The 18,863-nt window shown below is 49.9% G+C and overlaps 1 protein-coding gene across 4 annotated transcripts in view; it reads right to left on the bottom strand.

The window, feature by feature from the left end:
- ZBTB17 (zinc finger and BTB domain containing 17) overlaps positions 1 to 10,304 on the bottom strand; it is a 32,845-nt gene extending 22,541 nt beyond the window's left edge. The window contains exons 1-2 of one of the 4 annotated variants that reach the window (XM_084875314.1): positions 10,126 to 10,266; positions 8,603 to 8,683 (exon numbers count right to left, since the gene is read on the bottom strand). Coding sequence is in view for 2 of the 4 variants with exons in the window: in XM_084875315.1 (XP_084731441.1) it covers positions 10,126 to 10,132 (7 nt within the window). In the remaining 2 variants the exon portion in view is untranslated. Of the gene's footprint in view, positions 1 to 8,602; positions 8,684 to 10,125 lie in introns of all 4 variants that reach the window. The other 3 variants (XM_084875315.1, XM_084875313.1, XM_084875316.1) reach the window with 3 other exon arrangements.
- Positions 10,305 to 18,863: the final 8,559 nt, after the last annotated feature.

Below are 18,863 nucleotides of genomic sequence, written 5' to 3'. Positions count from 1 at the left end.
AGGCAGCCTGAGAGAGACAGAGGCAGAGGCAGAGGCAGAGGCACAAAGAGACGGACACAGAGACAGACAAACAGAGCCAGCACTTGCCACGCCATGACTGCTCTGTAAGTTCTGCAGGCAGGACTCAAGGCCAATTAGGAGGGTCGTAGTGAGGAAGGGAGGGTCCACAAACTAAATTCTTAGGGGTATGAAAGATTGTTGTTCTGTTTCAACCCTATTACCCTTATTTTCTCTTTTTTTTTTTTTTAATATATTTTATTGATTTTATATAGAGAGGAAGGGGGAGAGAGAGTTAGAAACATCGATGAGAGAGAGTCATCGATCAGCTGCCTCTTGCACACCCCCTACTGGGGATATGCCCGCAACCAAGGTACATGCCCTTGACCGGAATCGAACCCGGGACCTTTCAGTCCCCAAGCCGACGCTCTATCCATTGAGCCAAACCAGTCCCGGCTACCCTTATTTTCTCAATGCCCCGAGTGCAAATATAAACAGGGGGGGAGAGGGGGGAATATCTACAACCAAATGGTAAGAGCTACTAGTCCTGATATACAAAAATTCTTAAAAAGTAATCAACAATGAAAGTATGACACACAAAAGCTTGTAGACAAATGTTCATAGCAGCATTATTTATAACTAGAGGCCTGGTGCACGGATTTATGCACCAGTGGGGTCCCTCGGCCTGGCCAGCAGGGATCGAGCTGAAACCGGCTCTCCAACATCCCTGAGGGGTCCTGGATTGCAAGAGGGCACAGGCCAGGCCGAGGGACCCCACCGGTGCATGATCAGGGCCGGGGAGTGACTGCAGGAGGGCTCCAAGGCATGTCTGGCCCGTCTCTCGCCCAGTCTTGATCAGCTGGACCAGCAGCAAGCTAACCTACTGGTTGGAGCGCCCTGGTGGTCAGTGCACATCATAGCTACTGGTCAAATGGTTGCCTAGGCTTTTATAGATAGTTGAAAGGTGGAAACAACCCAAATGTCCATCAACTGAATAAATACAATGTGGTATGTCCATAATAGAATATAATTTGACAATAAAAGTGTTCATACATGCTATAACATGAATGAACTTTAAAAGGGTGAATTATATGGTAAGTAAAAATCTTACCAAAGCTATTATAAAAATTAATCAATAGTCTCCCAACAGAAAATTGAGTCAAAGAAATGAACAAGCAGCAATTCACAAAAGAAGAAATACGGTAAGTAAAAAAAGAAAGAAATATAAGTGGATATATTCTATACAGAAGAAAAGAAAGAAAAAAAAAAAAAAAAAAGATGTTTCCCCTGGCTAGGTGGGTAGCTTAGTTGGTTAGAGCATTATACCAATATGCAAAGGTTTCGAGTTCAATCCCCTGTCAGGGCACATGCAAGAATCAACCAAAGAATACATAAATAAGAACTACAAACCAATTTTTCTCTCTCTCATTCAACCTCACTAATAGAGAAATCCTTTATAATAAAAGCCTAATATGCTAAGTGTCTGGCCAACCAGTCGTTCAACCAATCAAAACATGATATGCTAATGATATGCTAAGGCCACTTAACTGCTCGCTATGATGTGCACTGACCACCAGGGGGGCAGAAGCTCTGACCGGTAGGTTAGCTTGCTGCTGGAATCCAGCCAATTGAGTCTGAGTTAGATGAGCCAGACACACCTTGGAGCCTTCCTACGGCCCCACCCCAGCTGGCCAACCTCCTATGTCTCTCCCCGGCCCCAATCATGCACTGGTGGGGTCCCTCTGCCTGGCCTGTGTCCTATTGCAATCCAGGACCCCTCAGGGGAGTCGGAGAGCCGGTTTCAGCCCGACCCCACAGGCCAGGCTGAGGGACCCCACTGGTGCACGAATTCATGCACCGGGGCTCTAGGATAAATATAAATAAGCACAAGGTACCACTTCCAGTATCAGACTGACAAAAAGTGGAAAGATGGCCAGTTTCCACTGTGGCCAGGACACATCCCAGTGAGCAGGAGCAGAAACGGTCCTCTCTGGACGGCAGCCTGCCAATACTAAAGCTAATGTTTAATGCACTCACTGGTTGGGTAAAAATTAATGTTTGGAAGTGAGTAACTGGTCGGAGAGCCACGGAGCATATGCTGTGATTTCACAGCTGAAGGAACCGTTGAGTCCTGGTAAAGGGCTGTGCCCAGAGCACACCCAGCCTCGCTCATAAGCTCTACATACTAAGCACCAAGCACTTGGTGGGGGGAGGAAGGAAAGGGGTGCTGGCAAGAGAAATCATGGACTCGCTGTTTCCAGAGGGCAGAGGCACGTGGCATGACCACCAACAGGGACATGAGGTAAATAACTGAACAGCTCCTATGGCAACCTCCTTGCAGAGCCTGGTAACACCATTGCTGGGGGACCTGAAGAGAAGTGAATTGTCAGTAAGTGTTCACTGGGGAGACCACTTTGGAAACAATTTGGTATCGCTTGGTCAAAATGAAAATGCGCACGCCCCGTGACTCAGTCCCACACCTCGGGGTGTATCCTGGACAGGCTGTGCTGTGTGTCACAAAGGCTGGCAGCACTGTTTGTCTCGGCAAAACATTGGAAACAAACCGAACGTCCACCAGCGATAGAAAGATCGATAAGTTCTCATTCAAGGGAGCACACTTCATCAATGAAAAAGAAACACAACGATGCACCATGGTTTAATCTCAAGAACAAATGTTAAACCAAAACTTCAAGTCACTGAAGAAAACAGCATGACTATATATATCAAGTTCAAACACATGGAAAATTAAACAATACATTGTTTAGCAATGCAAACGCACGTGGTAAAACTATAAAGACAGGCCAGAGAAAAACAAAAGCTAATTCAGTGATTACCTGGGGGGTCAGGAAGGGCCCTCTAAAGGAATCGTTCCTTTTTGTACACTGAGTGATGGGCACAAGTAAGCTCCTTGATCTTGTTCTTGACATTGTATCTACTTTATATACTTTGTATCTACTCAATGTTTCCCAAATAAACTTGTACAAATTTCAACAATGTTCTTTCTGACTTGAAAAAATGTTTTGAAGCATGAACTGGGGCAGCTGAGTGAATTACAGGAAACCAGGGAAGTCCCTGACAGAGGCCCAGTCAGCCTGAGAGGCTGAGATGAGAAGGGCTCACCCACCTGAGCCGGGAGACAGCGCCCACCGGCGGCGGAGCCTTGCACTGAGGACAGGAAAGAGGCTGCTTCGATGAACAGTTCCAGCACAGGAAGTGCTAAGGGCGGGTAGGGAGGTCAGGTTCTGCTGCCAGACCCTTCGAAAGACCCGAAGTGGAATGGTTTTGGTGTTACAGTGAGCCCACCACGCCTGCTCTCCAGCCTGGTCCCACTGTGCTGGCACTGCCACCTCTGAGCCTCTGCTGTTTGACGTGTGTGCAGCCCTCAATTCCACCCATCCCTCTGCTTCCTTCCTTTGAAGCTCAAGGCTTCTCTCCCTCCAATTCCTAACAAGCAGGTTTGAATTCAAGAGCTCAAGCCCTGGTCTTCTGTGCGTGTAGGTGGTGATTACATTATTAAGGTCGACCTCAACTAACTATTATATTAATACCCAGGTGGACCTTAGAGAGTGCCAGGAACCTATGTACACACTCAATACACACACACACACACACACACACACACACACACACACACACCCCTGTAGCAAAGGCTGAAATCACTGTGCAGAAATGCTTACTTTTTGACCTCTATTGTTTCAATCATTATACAACTGTAGCCAACAGTGCCCTCACCCCCCCCTCCCCCAGCACGCCCACGCCTGTCCCTTCCCCATCCTCTCCCCCACAGGCAGTTCCTTTACCTTCCTCTCTAAGCTCCAAGGGCCCCTTCTTGTGCCTCTGTAACTTTCTAAGTAAACTTTCTCATACAAAAGAGTAATAAAATAAAAGTGTGCCAGTGAAAGAGGTAGACTACCTCATCAATCATTCCACCCATTAAAGTTAGGTGCGAGGTCATCAATATCCCCCATTTTACAACTGAGGAAACTGAGGCTTAAAGAGGTGGAGTGCTTTGCCCGACAGCATATATCTGGTAAGCACAGGGAAGCCCACAAGCCCATGTGTGTCAACTTAGTTCTTGCTCCTTTGCCTCACCCTCCTGTGCAGTTCTTGGGTGGGGCCATTTTGCCCCAGATGTTTGGCAACCTCTGCGGACCTTTTCGGTAGCCACAGCTGGAGCCTGGCAGGTACTGCTGACATCTATGTGCAGAGAGCAGCGATGCTGCTTAACATCCACAAGTGCACAGGGAGCCTCCCCGCCACCCCCCAACTTACCCAGTCCCCAAAGTCAACAATGTCAAGGTTGAGAACGCTGTTCTACTGGGAAAAGATAGAGAAACTACCTTCTGACCTACACTCTCCCAGTTCTCCATGGTTACTTCCCATATTACAGCCAGACACGGGTCCTCCTCTGTCTTCGATCAACGGCATGCCAACCCCACACCACACACCACACTGAGGTTCTCTCCAACCCAACTGCCAGTTCCTCTTCAGCCAATCAAAGCCAACACCCACCATCCAACAGTGTTTACCGAGCACTAGCTATGCACCAGGAAATGAGCTACACAGTGGGAATACAGGAGAAACCAGACCCTGTCTTGCAGGGAAGCCTATGGTTATGATGTGAGTATACTAAGAAGTCACAGAGGTGGGTCAAACGCAGCCGTGGTGGGGCTGGGAGGGCTCAGGGAAGGTTTCCCAGAAGCCTTTGAGTCTGGAGGAACCCTTGCCTTCCAAGTACCCCTCATCAGACTTTTCGGAGTATGGTCTCTGAGAACCCACACACTGACAACTATAATTTTTAAAAACTGACTTTATTTTTTTTTAAATATTTTTATTGATTTCTGAGAGGGAGGGAGAGGAATAGAAACGAGAGAGAATTATTGATTGGCTGCCTCCTGCACACCCCCATGTGTCCTTGACTAGAATCGAACCCTTTAGTCCACAGACTCTATCCACTGAGCCAAACCAGCTAGGACTTAAATGGATTTGAAATTTCTACAGTGGAATACTATACACCTGTAAAAAAGAACTCTTACCATTTGGAGAGTCTTATGTTAAGTGAAATAAGCTGCCGAAGCCGGTTTGGCTCAGTGGTAGAGCGTCGGCCTGTGGATTGAAAGGTCCCAGGTTCAAATCCGGTCAAGGGCATGTACATTGGCTATGGACACATCCCCGGTGGGGGTTGTGCAGGAGGTGGCTGGTCGATGTTTCTCTCTCATCAACGACGTTTCTAACTCTCTCTCTCCCTCCCTTCCTCTCTGTAAAAAATCAATAAAATATATATTTTTTAAAAAAAGAAAAAGAAATAAGCCAGTCAGAGAAAGGTTAAGTATCACATGATCTCACTCATACGTGGAATCTAATGAACAAAATAAACTGATGAATAAAATAGAACCAGAGACATAAAAAAGAGAATAAATTGGAGAAACCAAGATGGCGGCATAGGTAAACACCTAACTGCAGCCTCACACAACAATTTCAAAAAATACAACTAAAATATAAAGTGGACATCATCCAGAACTACAGGAGAGTTGACTGACTGGAAATTCTACAACTAGAAGGAAAGAGAAAACCAGAAGGAAAATCAGAGGAGCTGTAAAAGCCTAAGAGTCCTAAAGACAGAATGGAAGATCGCAAGAATCAAGTAAAAGATTTGGAACACAAAGAGCCAGAGGACATTCCTCCGCAGAAGCAAGAAGAAAAGAGAATCCAGAAAGTTGAAGATAATGTAAGAAACCTCTGGGACAACTTCAAGCAAGCCAACATCAGAATTATGAGGATCCCAGAATATGAGAGAGAGCAAGATACCGATAACATACTGAAAAAAATAGTGACAGAAAACTTCCCCCACCTGGGGAAAGAATTAGACTTACAAGTCCAGGGAGCGCACAGAACTCCAAACAAAAGGAATCCAAAGAGGACCACACCAAGACAAATCATAATTAAAATCCCAAGAGCAAAAGACAAAGAGAGAATATTAAAAGCAGTAAGAGCAAAGCAGGTAGTTACCTATAAAGGAGCACCCATACGATTGTCAGCTGATTTCTCAACAGAAACCATGCAGGCCAGACGGGAATGGCAAGAAATATTCAAGGTGATGAATAACAAGAACCTACAGCCAAAAATACTCTACCCAGCAAAGCTATCACTCAGAATCGAAGGCCAGATAAAGAGCTTCACAAATAAAAAAAAGCTAAAGGAGTTCATCACCACCAAACCAGAATTATATGAATTGCTGAAGGGGGTTCTTTAGGAAGAGGAAGAAAATAAAGATAAAAATTATGAACAACAAATATGTAACTATCAACAAGTGAATCTAAAAACCAAGGGAATTAAAAAACCTGATGAACAATTTTAACTGCTGAATATAATAGAATCAGAGGTATGGAAGGGGAGTGGACTGACATTCCGGGGAAAAGAGGAGTGGGGGTGTGGGAAGAGACTGAACATAAACTGTGCACCTATGGATGAGGACAATGGGGGGTGGGGAAAGGGCAGAGGGTGGGGTGGGAACCTGGTGGAGGGGGGGAAAATGAGAAACTTTTGTAACAATATGAACAATAAAGATCTATTTAAAAAAAAAAAAAAGAGAAAAAAAAAAGAATAAATTGATTTTAGGGAGAGAAAGAAACATCAATGTGAGAGAGAAACATCAATCAGTTACCTCATGAATATACCCCGACCAGGGATCAAACCCACATCCTGGATATGTGCCCTGACTGAGAATTGAACCGCTACCTTTTGCTGTGGATGATACTCCAACCAACTGAGCCACACCAGCCAGGGCCAGGTTGACCACTTTCATTAGGAAGCTCGGGGGAATGCCTGAGGAAACAGGGAGGGCAGTCCTTGTACAACCGGCTAACCCCTGCCTCCAGGGAGGCCGGCAACCTGGTTCCCCTCAGGACTGGGCCTTCTTCCATCGCAAACCTAACTGTCCTCTCTGGCTTAGAACCACCCTGCATCTTGCACATCAGACCCTGTGAATCACATGCCTGACCTCACATAACTCTCAAAACAATTCCGAGGTAGAGACTGTTATCCCTGTTTTACAGATGAAGAAACTGAGGCGCAAGGATGAAGGAACTGGACCTTAGGACACAGCCACTGAACAGGGAAGCAGGGATTCACACCAATACCCGAGTCCCTGCTGCCTCTCTCTGAGGGGACTGTACAGTTGCCAACCCAAGACAGGCTGTTCCCGAAATCTTCACCCCCTCAGTGGAGCATTCCAACAGTCGCCCTGTGCACCACCCTTCTGAATATGGTGCTTCTTACATAGACCACGATTGTCCATGCAGCTAAGAGTTCCTGTCTTCCTCAGGTCCACACCCCTGGCTCCCGGCACAGTCTCTGCCACGCCGGGCACAGAAAATGCTAACTGCAAAATCGAGCCTGGACTCCCCTGGGCACAAGCAACAGAAACCTAGCCAAGCCAGGTCAGCCTGCCTGGGAGCAGAGGCCTGGGAAGCACGCCCAGCCCTCTCACCAATGCAGTGGACTTCCCGCAGGCTGGGCCCAAGACCCAGAGTCAGCAATCTAGTCACACAGGGGACCGAGCAGGTTCTCAGCACTGGAACAGTCATGAGTCATTGTACACAAGATGCTTATGTTTGGGGACATGTTGTTCACAAAATGTGTGTCTTTAAACATCAGAACCGTAAAAGGAACGAGCGTGAGCGCCCCACTGTCTTGTCCTTTCTGCCAAATGGAGTGCGTGCAGGGAGCAGGAGCTGGAGCGCCAGCTTAGACCAGGAGACGGAAGCTCAGGTTTGAGAAAGGAGCCACATGACCCGTGGAACCCTGCTCCCGGATGACGTCACCACAGAGTGAGCTGCTCCCCCCGCTCTGGACTCCCTACTTCAGACAAGTAAGGGGCAAGGAATAAACGTCCCTATTGATTCAGCCACTACATATTTGGGATTGCTATGCTGGAGTGTTTTAAGATGGTACCTAATTAAAACAAGGTCTGATCACTACCCAACGTTGAGGCTGGTCTTAGTTGGTAAAACAACAATAATATCAATAATTTCCCTTAAACTAGGATGTTGTTGTTTGTATAACTTTAAAGAAAAAACCTATCTTGCCCTGGCTGGTTTGGCTCAGTGGATAGACCATCTTGCCTGCAGACTGAAGGGTCCCAGGTTCGATCCCAGTCAAGGGCACATGCCCAGGCTGTGGGCTCGATCCCCAGTGGGGGCAGGAGGCAACAGTGATTCTCTCTCATCATTGATGTTTCTCTCTCTCTCTCCCTTCTTAATACATATTTTAAAAATAGGCTATTTTGCCCCAGCGTTTTGGCTCAGTGGATAGAGCGTCAGCCTTCGGACTCAAGGGTCCCAGGTTTGATTCCAGTCAAGGGCATACACCTTGGTTGCGGGCACATAACTCGTGGGGAGTGTGCAGGAGGCAGCTGGTCGATGTTTCTCTCTCATCGATGTTTCTAACTCTCTGTCCCTCTCCCTTCCTCTCTGTAAAAAATCAATAGAAATATATATATTTTTAAAATAGGCTATCTTGAAAGGGTGATCTGAATCACAATGAGCCTGAGGACAAACAAACCGACATGCTGGTTTTGTTTTGTCCTTGAGCAGTTCAGTCATACCTCAGATTTCCAAGTGGCCCAGGCTACTCTTTTCTGAGTTTGGGTAAACTCCAGCTTGACTCTCCTCCTCCCACTCATTACCTGAATCAAAGACACCCAAGTGCAAAATGTGATGAGAAGCCAAAGGGTACCTGCTTCCTTAAGAGCTGCCCTTTCATCCATCCATCAAACAGGCAAACGCAGAGCACTGGACACAGAGTCTGGCACAAAGTAAGTGCTCAATAAATGTTAACTTGGGTCATTTTGGTCTGCTGTGGCCACTGTCACTTCTCACCTGAAATAGTCTAGCAGACTCTTAACTGACCTCCAGGGTCGCGCCCTTTAATACATTCTTCACATAGCCACAAATCTGATTCTTTTAAAAAAATTTTTTTTTTTTTTATTGATTTTAGATAGGAATATAGAGGGAAAGAGAGATGGAAACATCAATGATGAGAGAGAATCATTGATTGGCTGCCTCCTGCACACCCTACACTGGGGATTGAGCCCGAAACCTGGGCATGTGCCCTGACAGGGAATCGAACTTTGACCTCCTGGTTCAAATGTCAACGCTCAACCACTGAGCCAAGCCAGCAGGGCCACAAATCTGATACTTAAACGACTTCCTGTCAACCTAAAAGGTAAACTCCATAACCAGATTTAAAAGGCCCGCCGGGAGGGCAGATCATACCCTGCTTCCTTAGTCTTTCTTTATTTGTATTGGTTTCAGAGGGACAGAGAGAGAGAAACATCAACGATGAGAGAGAATCATAGATGGGCTGCCTCCCCCATTGCATTCCCCAACCTAGAGAATGCACCTGCAATCCAGACCCGTGCCCTGACCCGAATCCAACCCGTGACCTCCTGGTTCATGGGTCAAGGCTCAACCACCGAGTCACGCGGCCTGTCGGAGAGGAAGAACCTAACTTGCTTAAGGACACGGTTGGCAAACACAGAGACGGAAGCCAAGCTGCCTGGCTCCACAGTTCCCGTTTAACCACTATGCCAGTCTTGGGTCGTTAGCTTGGCTTCCGTGTCAGAACCCATCGGGTGATGAACCACCGTCTGTGGAACGAACGCACGAATGAATGGATGAGTGAAAGAACGAATGAATGAGATAACTGTACGCAGGCGCAGTCTCGCCTCCTACTCTGCCAGAAGCTCCGGACCCCTGGCCGGCCTGTGCCTCTGCCTCAGCCAGAGAAAGTGAGCTCCCCGGCACCCGCCACCTCGTGGCCACCGCACACCCACCCGCGGCGGCGCGGGCTCCGGGCGGTGACAGCTGCGCGCGGGGGCGGAGAGGCGGCCAGCTGGGGTGTCACCGGCCCGGCGGCGAATGACTGCGGCTCCAGCCCAGACAGCAGCCCGCTCCCGCCAGGGCAAACCCCGCCCGCTGCCCGGCTTCCTGCCCCGCGGGGTCCACTCGGGCCGGGTCCCGGGCCACCCCGCTCCCTCCCACCTCCCCTCCCCCACACAACCGCCCGCCGCCGCCGCCCGCCGCCCCCGCCCGGACCGCGGGGCTCCCCGGCGCCCGGCGCCCTCACCTGCCATGTCCCGGACCCCGCCGCCGAGGGAGGTGCATCACGACCGCGAGAAGGCCGGGGACGGCACTTCCAGGCAGACAAAGGGCGCCGCCATGTTGGAGCCGGGCGGAACCGACCTCGCCGGCTTCCCGGCGGCCACTTCCGCCGCAAACACCGCGCCCGTCCGGCCCGGGCTCTGCGCATGCGCCCGGCTGCCCGGCGGCTGACCTGAACTTGAGCGTCCGGAGCGGTTCCCGTTGTACCTTTCCTAGGCTTTCTGTCCCAAATTTGACCCCAACAGCTTTTTTTTTTTTTTCAATTGATTTTTTTACAGAAAGGAACAAAGAGGGATAGAGAGTCAGAAACATCGCTGAGAGAAACATCGATCAGCTGCCTCCTGCACACCCCCCACTGGGGATGTGCCCGCAACCAAGGCACATGCCCTTGACCAGAATCGAACCTGGGACCCTTCAGTCCGCAGGCTGACGCTCTACCACTGAGCCAAACCGGTTTCGGCGACCCCAACAGCTTTTACCGGCTCCGCGCTTACCGTGTGCCAGGCCCTGTGTTACCTCCTTAGACCTTCTCACCAGCCGGAGCGGAGAGTGTGTCTCCCTTTGGGAGGGGAGAGCCCGGAGCAGAGGGCGGGGCGCAGGTGTGAACTCAGGGCGGTCCCAAAGCTACAGACGCCGGATGGTGCTGTCCACTGGGCCATCCTTACCCGCTCTCGCTCGGTATCCTCAGCCTGGCTGCGATGACAGTGACCTCTCTCCAGCTTCCAGCACCTCCAAGCCACCGACTTTTCTTGTAGTTCGCGGGCTTTCTCCTTTTTTTCACTTCTTTTTTTTTAAATACATTTTTATTGATTTCAGAGAGGAAGGAAGATGGAGAGATAGAAACATTCATAGTGAGAAAAAAAAAAAAAAACATTCACGATGAGAGAGAATCATGGATCGGCTGCCTCCTGCAAGTCCCCCACGGGGTATGGAGTTCACAACCCAGGCATGTATGTGCCCTTGACAGGAATCGAACCTGGGACCTTTCAGCTCGCAGGCTGACGCTCTATCCACGGATAAAAGGGCTCCTTTTTTCACTTCTGATCTTGTGTATGTTACATGATTCTTCATTTTGACAATACTGTACTCTGGCCGCTAGTGGTGGGAGGGGGGGGGGGTGAATCTCAAACCCAGAAATGTGCCCTTGACTGGGAATCCAACCCGCGACCTCTCTGGGCGGGGTCAACTCTGTTTGAGAATAGTAAGAAGCTAGGAAAATTCCGACCAGTGGAATGGGGAAGCTGAGACAGATAGTTAAACAGCAGTTTGTGCCTTATCTACTAAATCCTATCTTCCTTAAACTAAGGACAAAAAAGTTAATGGTTTGTATTTCTCCTCCCCACCCAGGGGGTAATCAGTTTAAACCACCTTATTCCCGGAGACAGATAGCAGAAATCCAATTAAGTGTCATTTGCCAACCACACCCAAGGGCAGACAGATTAAGAGAATAAATGTCATTTTGGCCCGTCTGCATGAAGCTGACGAATATTTCCTTCCATCCTCCCCTAGGGCCGCTCCCAAATCTCAGCCTTTAAAACCCCTGAAACCGGAGTTCCAAGCGCGCTCTCCACAGAGCACGCCTCTGCCATTCCCTTCCCCTTCCCCCACAGGCATCACCCCCTAGGCTCTAAGGGACCCCATGAGACTCGCAACCAAGGGAGAAACGGGCATCAGGACGAGGCTCAACCGACTGAGCACCACTGGCCAGGGCCATCAGCGCCTCTTCCTAACCCAGCCAGGAAATGCTCTCAGCTTCAAGGGCCAGTGTGATTAGATTGCGCTCACCCAGATAATCCAGGATCATCTCCCCATCTCCAAGTCCACACCTGTGATGTTATGGCTTACAATGCCGGTAAATATATATATTTGGTTCTTAGTCCAGGTTCCCGGCACCGAGCTCCTAGCACCCTCAGAATTTCCAAATGAGAAATTAAGAGATGAAGGCATCTTTGTTATGTTAATGAAGTGGGATTTGCCCCTAGGTCACCTGAGGGGGGGCGGGGGAGGACAACCAATCAAGTGATGACTGAGTTGGAATTTTCCTCTGGGAGGAAAGAGGGGTTAGGGGTGGAGTTCAATCAATGGCCAATAATGTAATCAATAATTCCTTCAGGAAAACCCAAAAGAATGGGGTTCTGAGAGCATCCAGTTGGTAAACACATGGAGGTTTAGGGAGAGCTTTAAAGCTCCTCGTCCCTTTGTTAGGGTCAAAAAATAGGATATTGGGGACTCAGTAAGAAATATAAATCCTGCTCTGGTAAGGTGATTGTTCTGATTAGAGAAAGCCCATTCTCACCGGGCTGAGAGCTGTGCGCCTGGGACCTGGGAGCTCACATCGGACAGAATGCCGGCTGAAACAATTGAGTCCAGGAGGGACCCGCCCTTTACCACCCCCTGCCCCTAAGGCCTGTAATCTGGTCCCCGGGTGCCTGGAGGTGCCCGCCCTCTGCAGCCCCCTCCCCCAGCCCACAAGCTTTATAACCTGTCAGGACGGTACCCCAACTACTTTGCCAGGCCTGTAATTCCTACTCTCTCTTGTAATCTTTGTCCTTCTCTCGGGTGCTGGGATTTTACTTATGGAGAGAGGCAGAGCGGATGTTTGTGGATGACCCGCTGCTCCCTCGTGCTGCCGGCAGCACTGGAATAAACGCTCATGTATGAGTCAGCCCTGTCTCTGCTTAATCGGCTCCAGTAGTGACAGGCGGCCCGGACCCCTGGGTTGTCCGGTTTTCCCTTCCCACATACCCTGTTGCATCTCTTTCATTGGCTGGTCCTGAGTGACTGTATATTCTTTGTCAAATCAAATCAGGAAGCTTTGGCTAGAAATGAATGACAAAGATTTATTCAAGGGATTTGCAAATAGGAAATACAATGAGGCAAATGCCCAGAGTGTCCCAAAGAACCAGTTCTGGTTTCTCAGCCTCTGGATTGGTGTGAGGGGCTGATCTTCCCGAAGTCTGTGATCTTTCTAGATAATAACTGTGGATGAAAAGATCACCTTGTGGGTCTGATAGCAAATTCCTAACCAGGCAGGTCATGGTGGGTAGTCAATCCCTAGGCCTATAACCTTTTTAGTAAAAGGTTTATCTTGCCGTAAGCAATCCCATTTGCCCATTGTTTCTGTGCATCTAGAGCAGGGGTCTTCAAACTACGGCCCGCGGGCCACATGCAGCCCGCAGAGGAGTCTGATCCGGCCCGCCAGGTTTTTTGGGCAGTGAGCGCAGCCGAGGTGTTACAGTAGGAATTAGTAGTTCATATAGTCCGGCCCTCCAGCTCTCTGAGGGACCGTGATCTGGCCCCCACTTTAAAAAGTTTGAGGACCCCTGATCTAGAGGAACTCAACTTTGAAATAAAACTGCAAGCGCCCTTCCCACGGCTGGTGTGGCTCAGTGGCTGAGCATTGACCTATGAACCAGAAGATCATGGTTCCGTTCCTGGTGGGGGCACATGCAATACCCGGGTTGCAGGTGTTGTGGTGTAACCCCATCTTACAAAGGACGCCTCAAAAAAGTGGAATTATGGAGTCATGTATTAAAGGCCGGCGGCATATGAGGGGCTAAAGCTCCAGACCTCTCAGCCCCGAACAGCTCGCCCCGCCTGGCTTGTACTGGCAGAAAATCACAAAGGTATCTCCGGGTCTGGAATGAGGAACCTGTTTCTCCATTTTACAGAAGTGAAACTGATCAACTTAGTTATCTAAAGTATCTACCAATCACTGAATCAACAGGAGCACCTTATCTGAGACGGACCACCTGACAATTTAGAATAACTGTGCTGACCGGATTCTGGGATCACTGAGTCCACAGGAGCGCACTATCTGTAGCTACTGAGACAATCTAGGATAATCAAACTTTCTTGGGTTCCAGGAATGTGCTTCGATGACCAGTGAGATCACAATCAATGGGACATTCAAACCATCATCAATGGAGTATTGGGATAGCATGCATAAGTTCAGAAAATCAAAATAACTTTTAAATGAGCACAGGACCCAAAACAGCAAGGTTAATATATTAAACAGCAATTTTTACCCAAGTATGCTTGCTACCATACTTCACAGGCTCCGTCCCCAATGTGGGGCGTGCAGGAGGCAGCCTATAAATGATTCTCTCTTATCATCGATGTTTCTATCTCTCCCTCTCCCTCTCCCTCTCCCTCTCTGAAATTAAAGAGAGAGGGGGTGTGTGTGGGAGCGAGCGTGCAAGGGCACAGAATCTGGTTAACTATCCTGAAACTCAACCCCCACCCTGCTTTCTTCCATCTTCATGTATTCTTCCTTTCATTCCCTTCCTAATTTCAAATGCATATAAGAAATTGCAAAACTGTTGTTCTCCGGAGCATCTGAGACCTTGCTCCTGTGCATCTGTTGTCAGTTTCTCCACAGGTTTGGACGTTTCTTATGTCAACATGGTATCTGGTGGTGTGGACAAGAGAACATTCTTTCCTAATCCTTCAGGTTGTCTCTCTAGGGTAAGGGTGTCGAACTCAATCAGAGAAGGGGCCAAAATCTAAAATCCAGCCTAAATCGCGGGCCGAATGGTTTACTGAACAGTCATAAACTGACAATGTCATAAACTGACAGCGGAGTGCAGTGATGACAGCGCGGTGCGGGCCACATTGCAAGGCCTGGCGGGCTGGATTTGGCCCGCGGGCCTTGTGTTTGACACATGTGCTCTAGGGTTTATATCTCTCTCCAGGTACTGATGGACAGCTGGGAAGCTCAAAAGTTTAAGTCCTCAGGCTCCTTAGAGTAAAATTAAATCTATTCCTCATGCTTCAGCCCATTTGGTCTGGACCCATTTTATGAGCTTGACTCCATTTTCAGTCAGTCAACTCAGCTGGACTGACTTCATCTTGTTTTCTGACTCATTTCTCACCTTTAATGATAAACTGGTGACCTGAGAAGTCACGTGTTTCTCTGAATCAATTTGCTCTAGCAAATTCATCGAGCCCAAGGAGAGGGTTGTGGGAACCTCTAACTATAGAAGCTCGATGACAACCTGGATTTTTTTTTTTAATATATTTTTTCATTGATTTCAGAGAGGGAGAGAGAGAGATAGAAACATGAATGATGAGCCGAAACTGGTTTGGCTCAGTGGATAGAGCGTCGGTCTACGGACTGAAAGGTCCCAGGTTCAATTCTGGTCAAGGGCATGTACCTTGGTTGCGGGCACATCCCCGGTAGGGGGTGTACAAGAGGCAGCTGGTCGATGTTTCTCTCTCATCGACGTTTCTAGCTCTCTATTCCTCTCTCCTCCTCTCTGTAAAAAATCAATAAAATAAAAAAGAAAAGAAAAGAAACATGAATGATGAGAGAAAATCATGGATCGGCAGCCTCCTGCCCGCCCCCTTGTGGGGATCAGGCCTGTGACCCAGCATGTGCCCTTGACCATACTCATACCCGGCATCCTTCGTTCCTCAAGCTGACGTTCTATCCACTGAGCCAAACTGGCTAGGGCACAGCCTGCGGGGTGGGAGTGGGGTGGGGGTGGTAGCCCCTAACCTGTGGGGTCTGACACTACCTCCAGGTCCTATCTCCAGAGAGTTAGTGTCTGAGCTGAGTTACTTGCTTGGTTGAGTGGAGCGGGAAAACACACCTCGATGTCAGAATCAGAATTCAGTACCCTTTTTTTTTTTTTTTTTTTGCTTGTAATTGATATGAGAGAGAGGAAGGGAGGGGGGAGAGAGACATCAATGGGCTGCCTTCTGCATGCCCCCTGCAAATAGGCAAGTGCCCTGACCCCTGACAGAGAATCCAAACCGTGACCTTTGGCGCGTGGGATGATGCTTAACCACCAGCTGAGCCACACCAGCGGAGTTACTTCTGACACATAGTAGTAACACGGTTTCCATTTAATGAAACAATATCAATTTTCTTTGTTCAGTATTTTTCTTTTTCAGTTGATTGGACTTAAAGGATGCTGTAGACTGTGTCCTCCCCAAATTCCTATTTTGAACCTGCCGCCCGCCCCCCGCCCCCCGTCCCCCCCCCCCCCCCCGGTGTGATGACATTAGGTGTGTGTGTATGGGGGGGGGGGGGTCTTTGGGAGGTGATCAGATCATGAGGTGGGAGCCTTATAACAGAGCCCCCCAAAAAGCCCCCTTGTCCCAGAAAAAAAAAAAAAAAAAAGACAGCTTCTACAAACCAGTAAGCAGGTCTTCCCCAGAAACCATACCTGCAGACGCCCTGACCTCGGACTTCCCAGTATCCAGAACTGTGAGAGAAAAATGTTTTTTGTCTCGGTCCCCCAGACAAAGGGCATGTCCCATAAATAGCATTCCCTAAATGCTTTGGTAGAAAAACACATAACACAGCAAAACTGGCGGTGAGGACGGAGGCCTGGGAAGCCGGGGCCTCGGCTGAGGCGGGTCTAAGGCCTGTCCCGAGACAGGAAGCCGTTGCCGTCGGAAGAAGTGGTGTCGGGTAGAAGGCCTGCCTCCCAAACACCCAACCACCACCTTGTGGACATAACCCCGTGGATCAGAGTGATCCCCCGGCTGCCCGGGCCAGTCCCTGTGGTTCCGGGAGGACAGGACATCAAGCAGGCCATCTGGATCCCGTAAATAAAGAAGGCCTTGTCCTTGGATGGGGAACTACATCCGGGAAGAGGCTGCCAAAAAAACGGCTCCTCCTGCCTCTGCTCAGCGACCGGGCCAGATGAGGTGCCGTGGCCAGAGCGGTGGCCTCATCGGAAGACCCCGTGGGCCGGAGAGCCAGCCCCGAAGTCACGGGCCCCGGGCCAAAGCGGGGCGCCGGTGCAGGTGAGAGGTGGCAGAGGCCGCCTCGGCCCCGCAGGTGCTGGGAGGCGAGGGCGGAGCACAGCCATCCTCCCTGGGGGCTGCCAGGATTGTCAAGCCAGGGATGGACTTCACGTTTGTCTCTGGGATTAACCAACCTCGCAGCACAGAAGCTCCGGGTTAGCCTGCGCCGTGGTGAGAGCACAGAGTTCAGAGAGTGGCTGTGTGTATTATTAGGGTAACTCGAAACATCACTTTAAAAAAATATATATATATTTTATTGATTTTTTACAGAGAGGAAGGGAGAGAGATAGAGAGCTAGAAATGTCGATGAGAGAGAATCATCGGCCAGCTGCCTCTTGCACACACCCCTACCGGGGATGTGCCCACAACCAAGGTACATGCCCTTGACCGGAATCGAACCTGGGACCCTTCAGTCCTCAGACCGACGCTCTACCGCTGAGCCAATCCGGTCTCGGCGAAACATCACTTTTTGAAGAGCCCTGGTTTTGCCTCAGAGACACCTGCTCTGGCTCCTGCTTCACAGACACACTGGCTCACAGCTGCCCCTCCGTGTGCTGGGCTCTGTGTTGGGAGGGAAGCACAGAGCAGGAATCCCCGGGGCAAAGGGGCCTGGGCACTGAAGGTGCTCTCTGAGGCTCTGGTCTGACACGGGGAGGGAGAGAGCCGCATGGTGCTCCCCTGAGGGCCTCAGCCCCCCTCCCCTCCCCCAGACCCGCTCTCCCAGAATCTGCGTGTGGACTGGATGCCGGGCCATCCGCGAGCACAGGAGAGATGAGAAGCCCCGAGGAAGTGGTCCCTGCTTCCGGGAGGCGATGGCTGAGCAGGGGAAGCAGGGTGTGAAGTCAGGTATCCCTGTGGCTGAAGTCCAGGCCCTGAGACGCTGCTCTTGCCGTGTGTGTGTGTGTGTGTGTGTGTGTGTGTGTGTGTGAGCGTGAGCGTGTGTGAGCGCTCGGGGAATGAATGAACACGTGGTTCAGCAGATGCATGAACGGAACCACATCCCTTGTGCTAACACAGCCTTTGGTCTTTGTCTTCCTTCTAGGTGGGAACCTGGCCCACTGTCAGAAGGCCGTGCCCACAGCTCACCTAACTTCCGTTATTGACTGTGCTCGTGGAAAACAGCTCTCCCTGGCAGCATCCCCTGTGCCCCCCCAAGTCCTCGGTCCTTACCTGGGCCTTGTCACCCCTCCAATGAAGACCTATATCTTGTTCTGTGGGGACAGCCAGCCTCATCTGACTCAGGAGGCCACCCTGCCACCCTGCAGAGGGACTGTGGCCCCAGTTTCCTCCCCACTGAGCCCACTGTGCGCCCAGGAGGCCCCTGAAGCCAAGGGGAACCCCTTAAAGACAAGGCCTGGAAGATACTCAGCCTGGGAAACAGTCAGGGGCCTGCTCAAAGCTTTCTCCTCCTGTGTCTGTGGGCAGGCAGATTGGCTGGAACGGCCTGGCCATGGGAGGAGGGGATTGGCCCATCAGTAGATGAGAGGATTAAAAAAAACTGGTACATTTACACCACGGAATACTATGCAGATGTAAAAGAGAGGGAGGGAGGGAGGGAGAGAGGGAGGGAGAGAGAGAGAGAGAGAGAGAGAGAGAGAGAGAGAGAGAGAGAGAGAGAGGGAGAGGGAAATCTCTTACCCTTTGAGACAGCATGGAGGGACCTGGAGAGTATCATGCTAAGCGAAATAAGCCAGTCAGAGAAAGACAAGTATCACATGATCTCACTCATATGTGGAATCTAACGAACAAAACAAACTGATGAACAAGAGAGAACCAGAGTCGTAGAAGCATGGAACGGACTGTGGAATTTCAGAGGGAAGGCTGGGGTGGGTGGGTGGGTGGGAGGAGATCAACCAAAGAACTTGTATGTATATGCATAACCCATGGGCACAGACAATGGGTGGTGAAGGCCTGGGGTAGGAGACTGGGTCAGTGGGGGAACAA

This window comes from Pipistrellus hanaki (genome assembly GCF_964339955.1).
Source record: "Pipistrellus hanaki genome assembly, chromosome: 2".
Taxonomy (NCBI): domain Eukaryota; kingdom Metazoa; phylum Chordata; class Mammalia; order Chiroptera; family Vespertilionidae; genus Pipistrellus; species Pipistrellus hanaki.
This window is presented reverse-complemented; position numbering and strand designations above follow the sequence as displayed.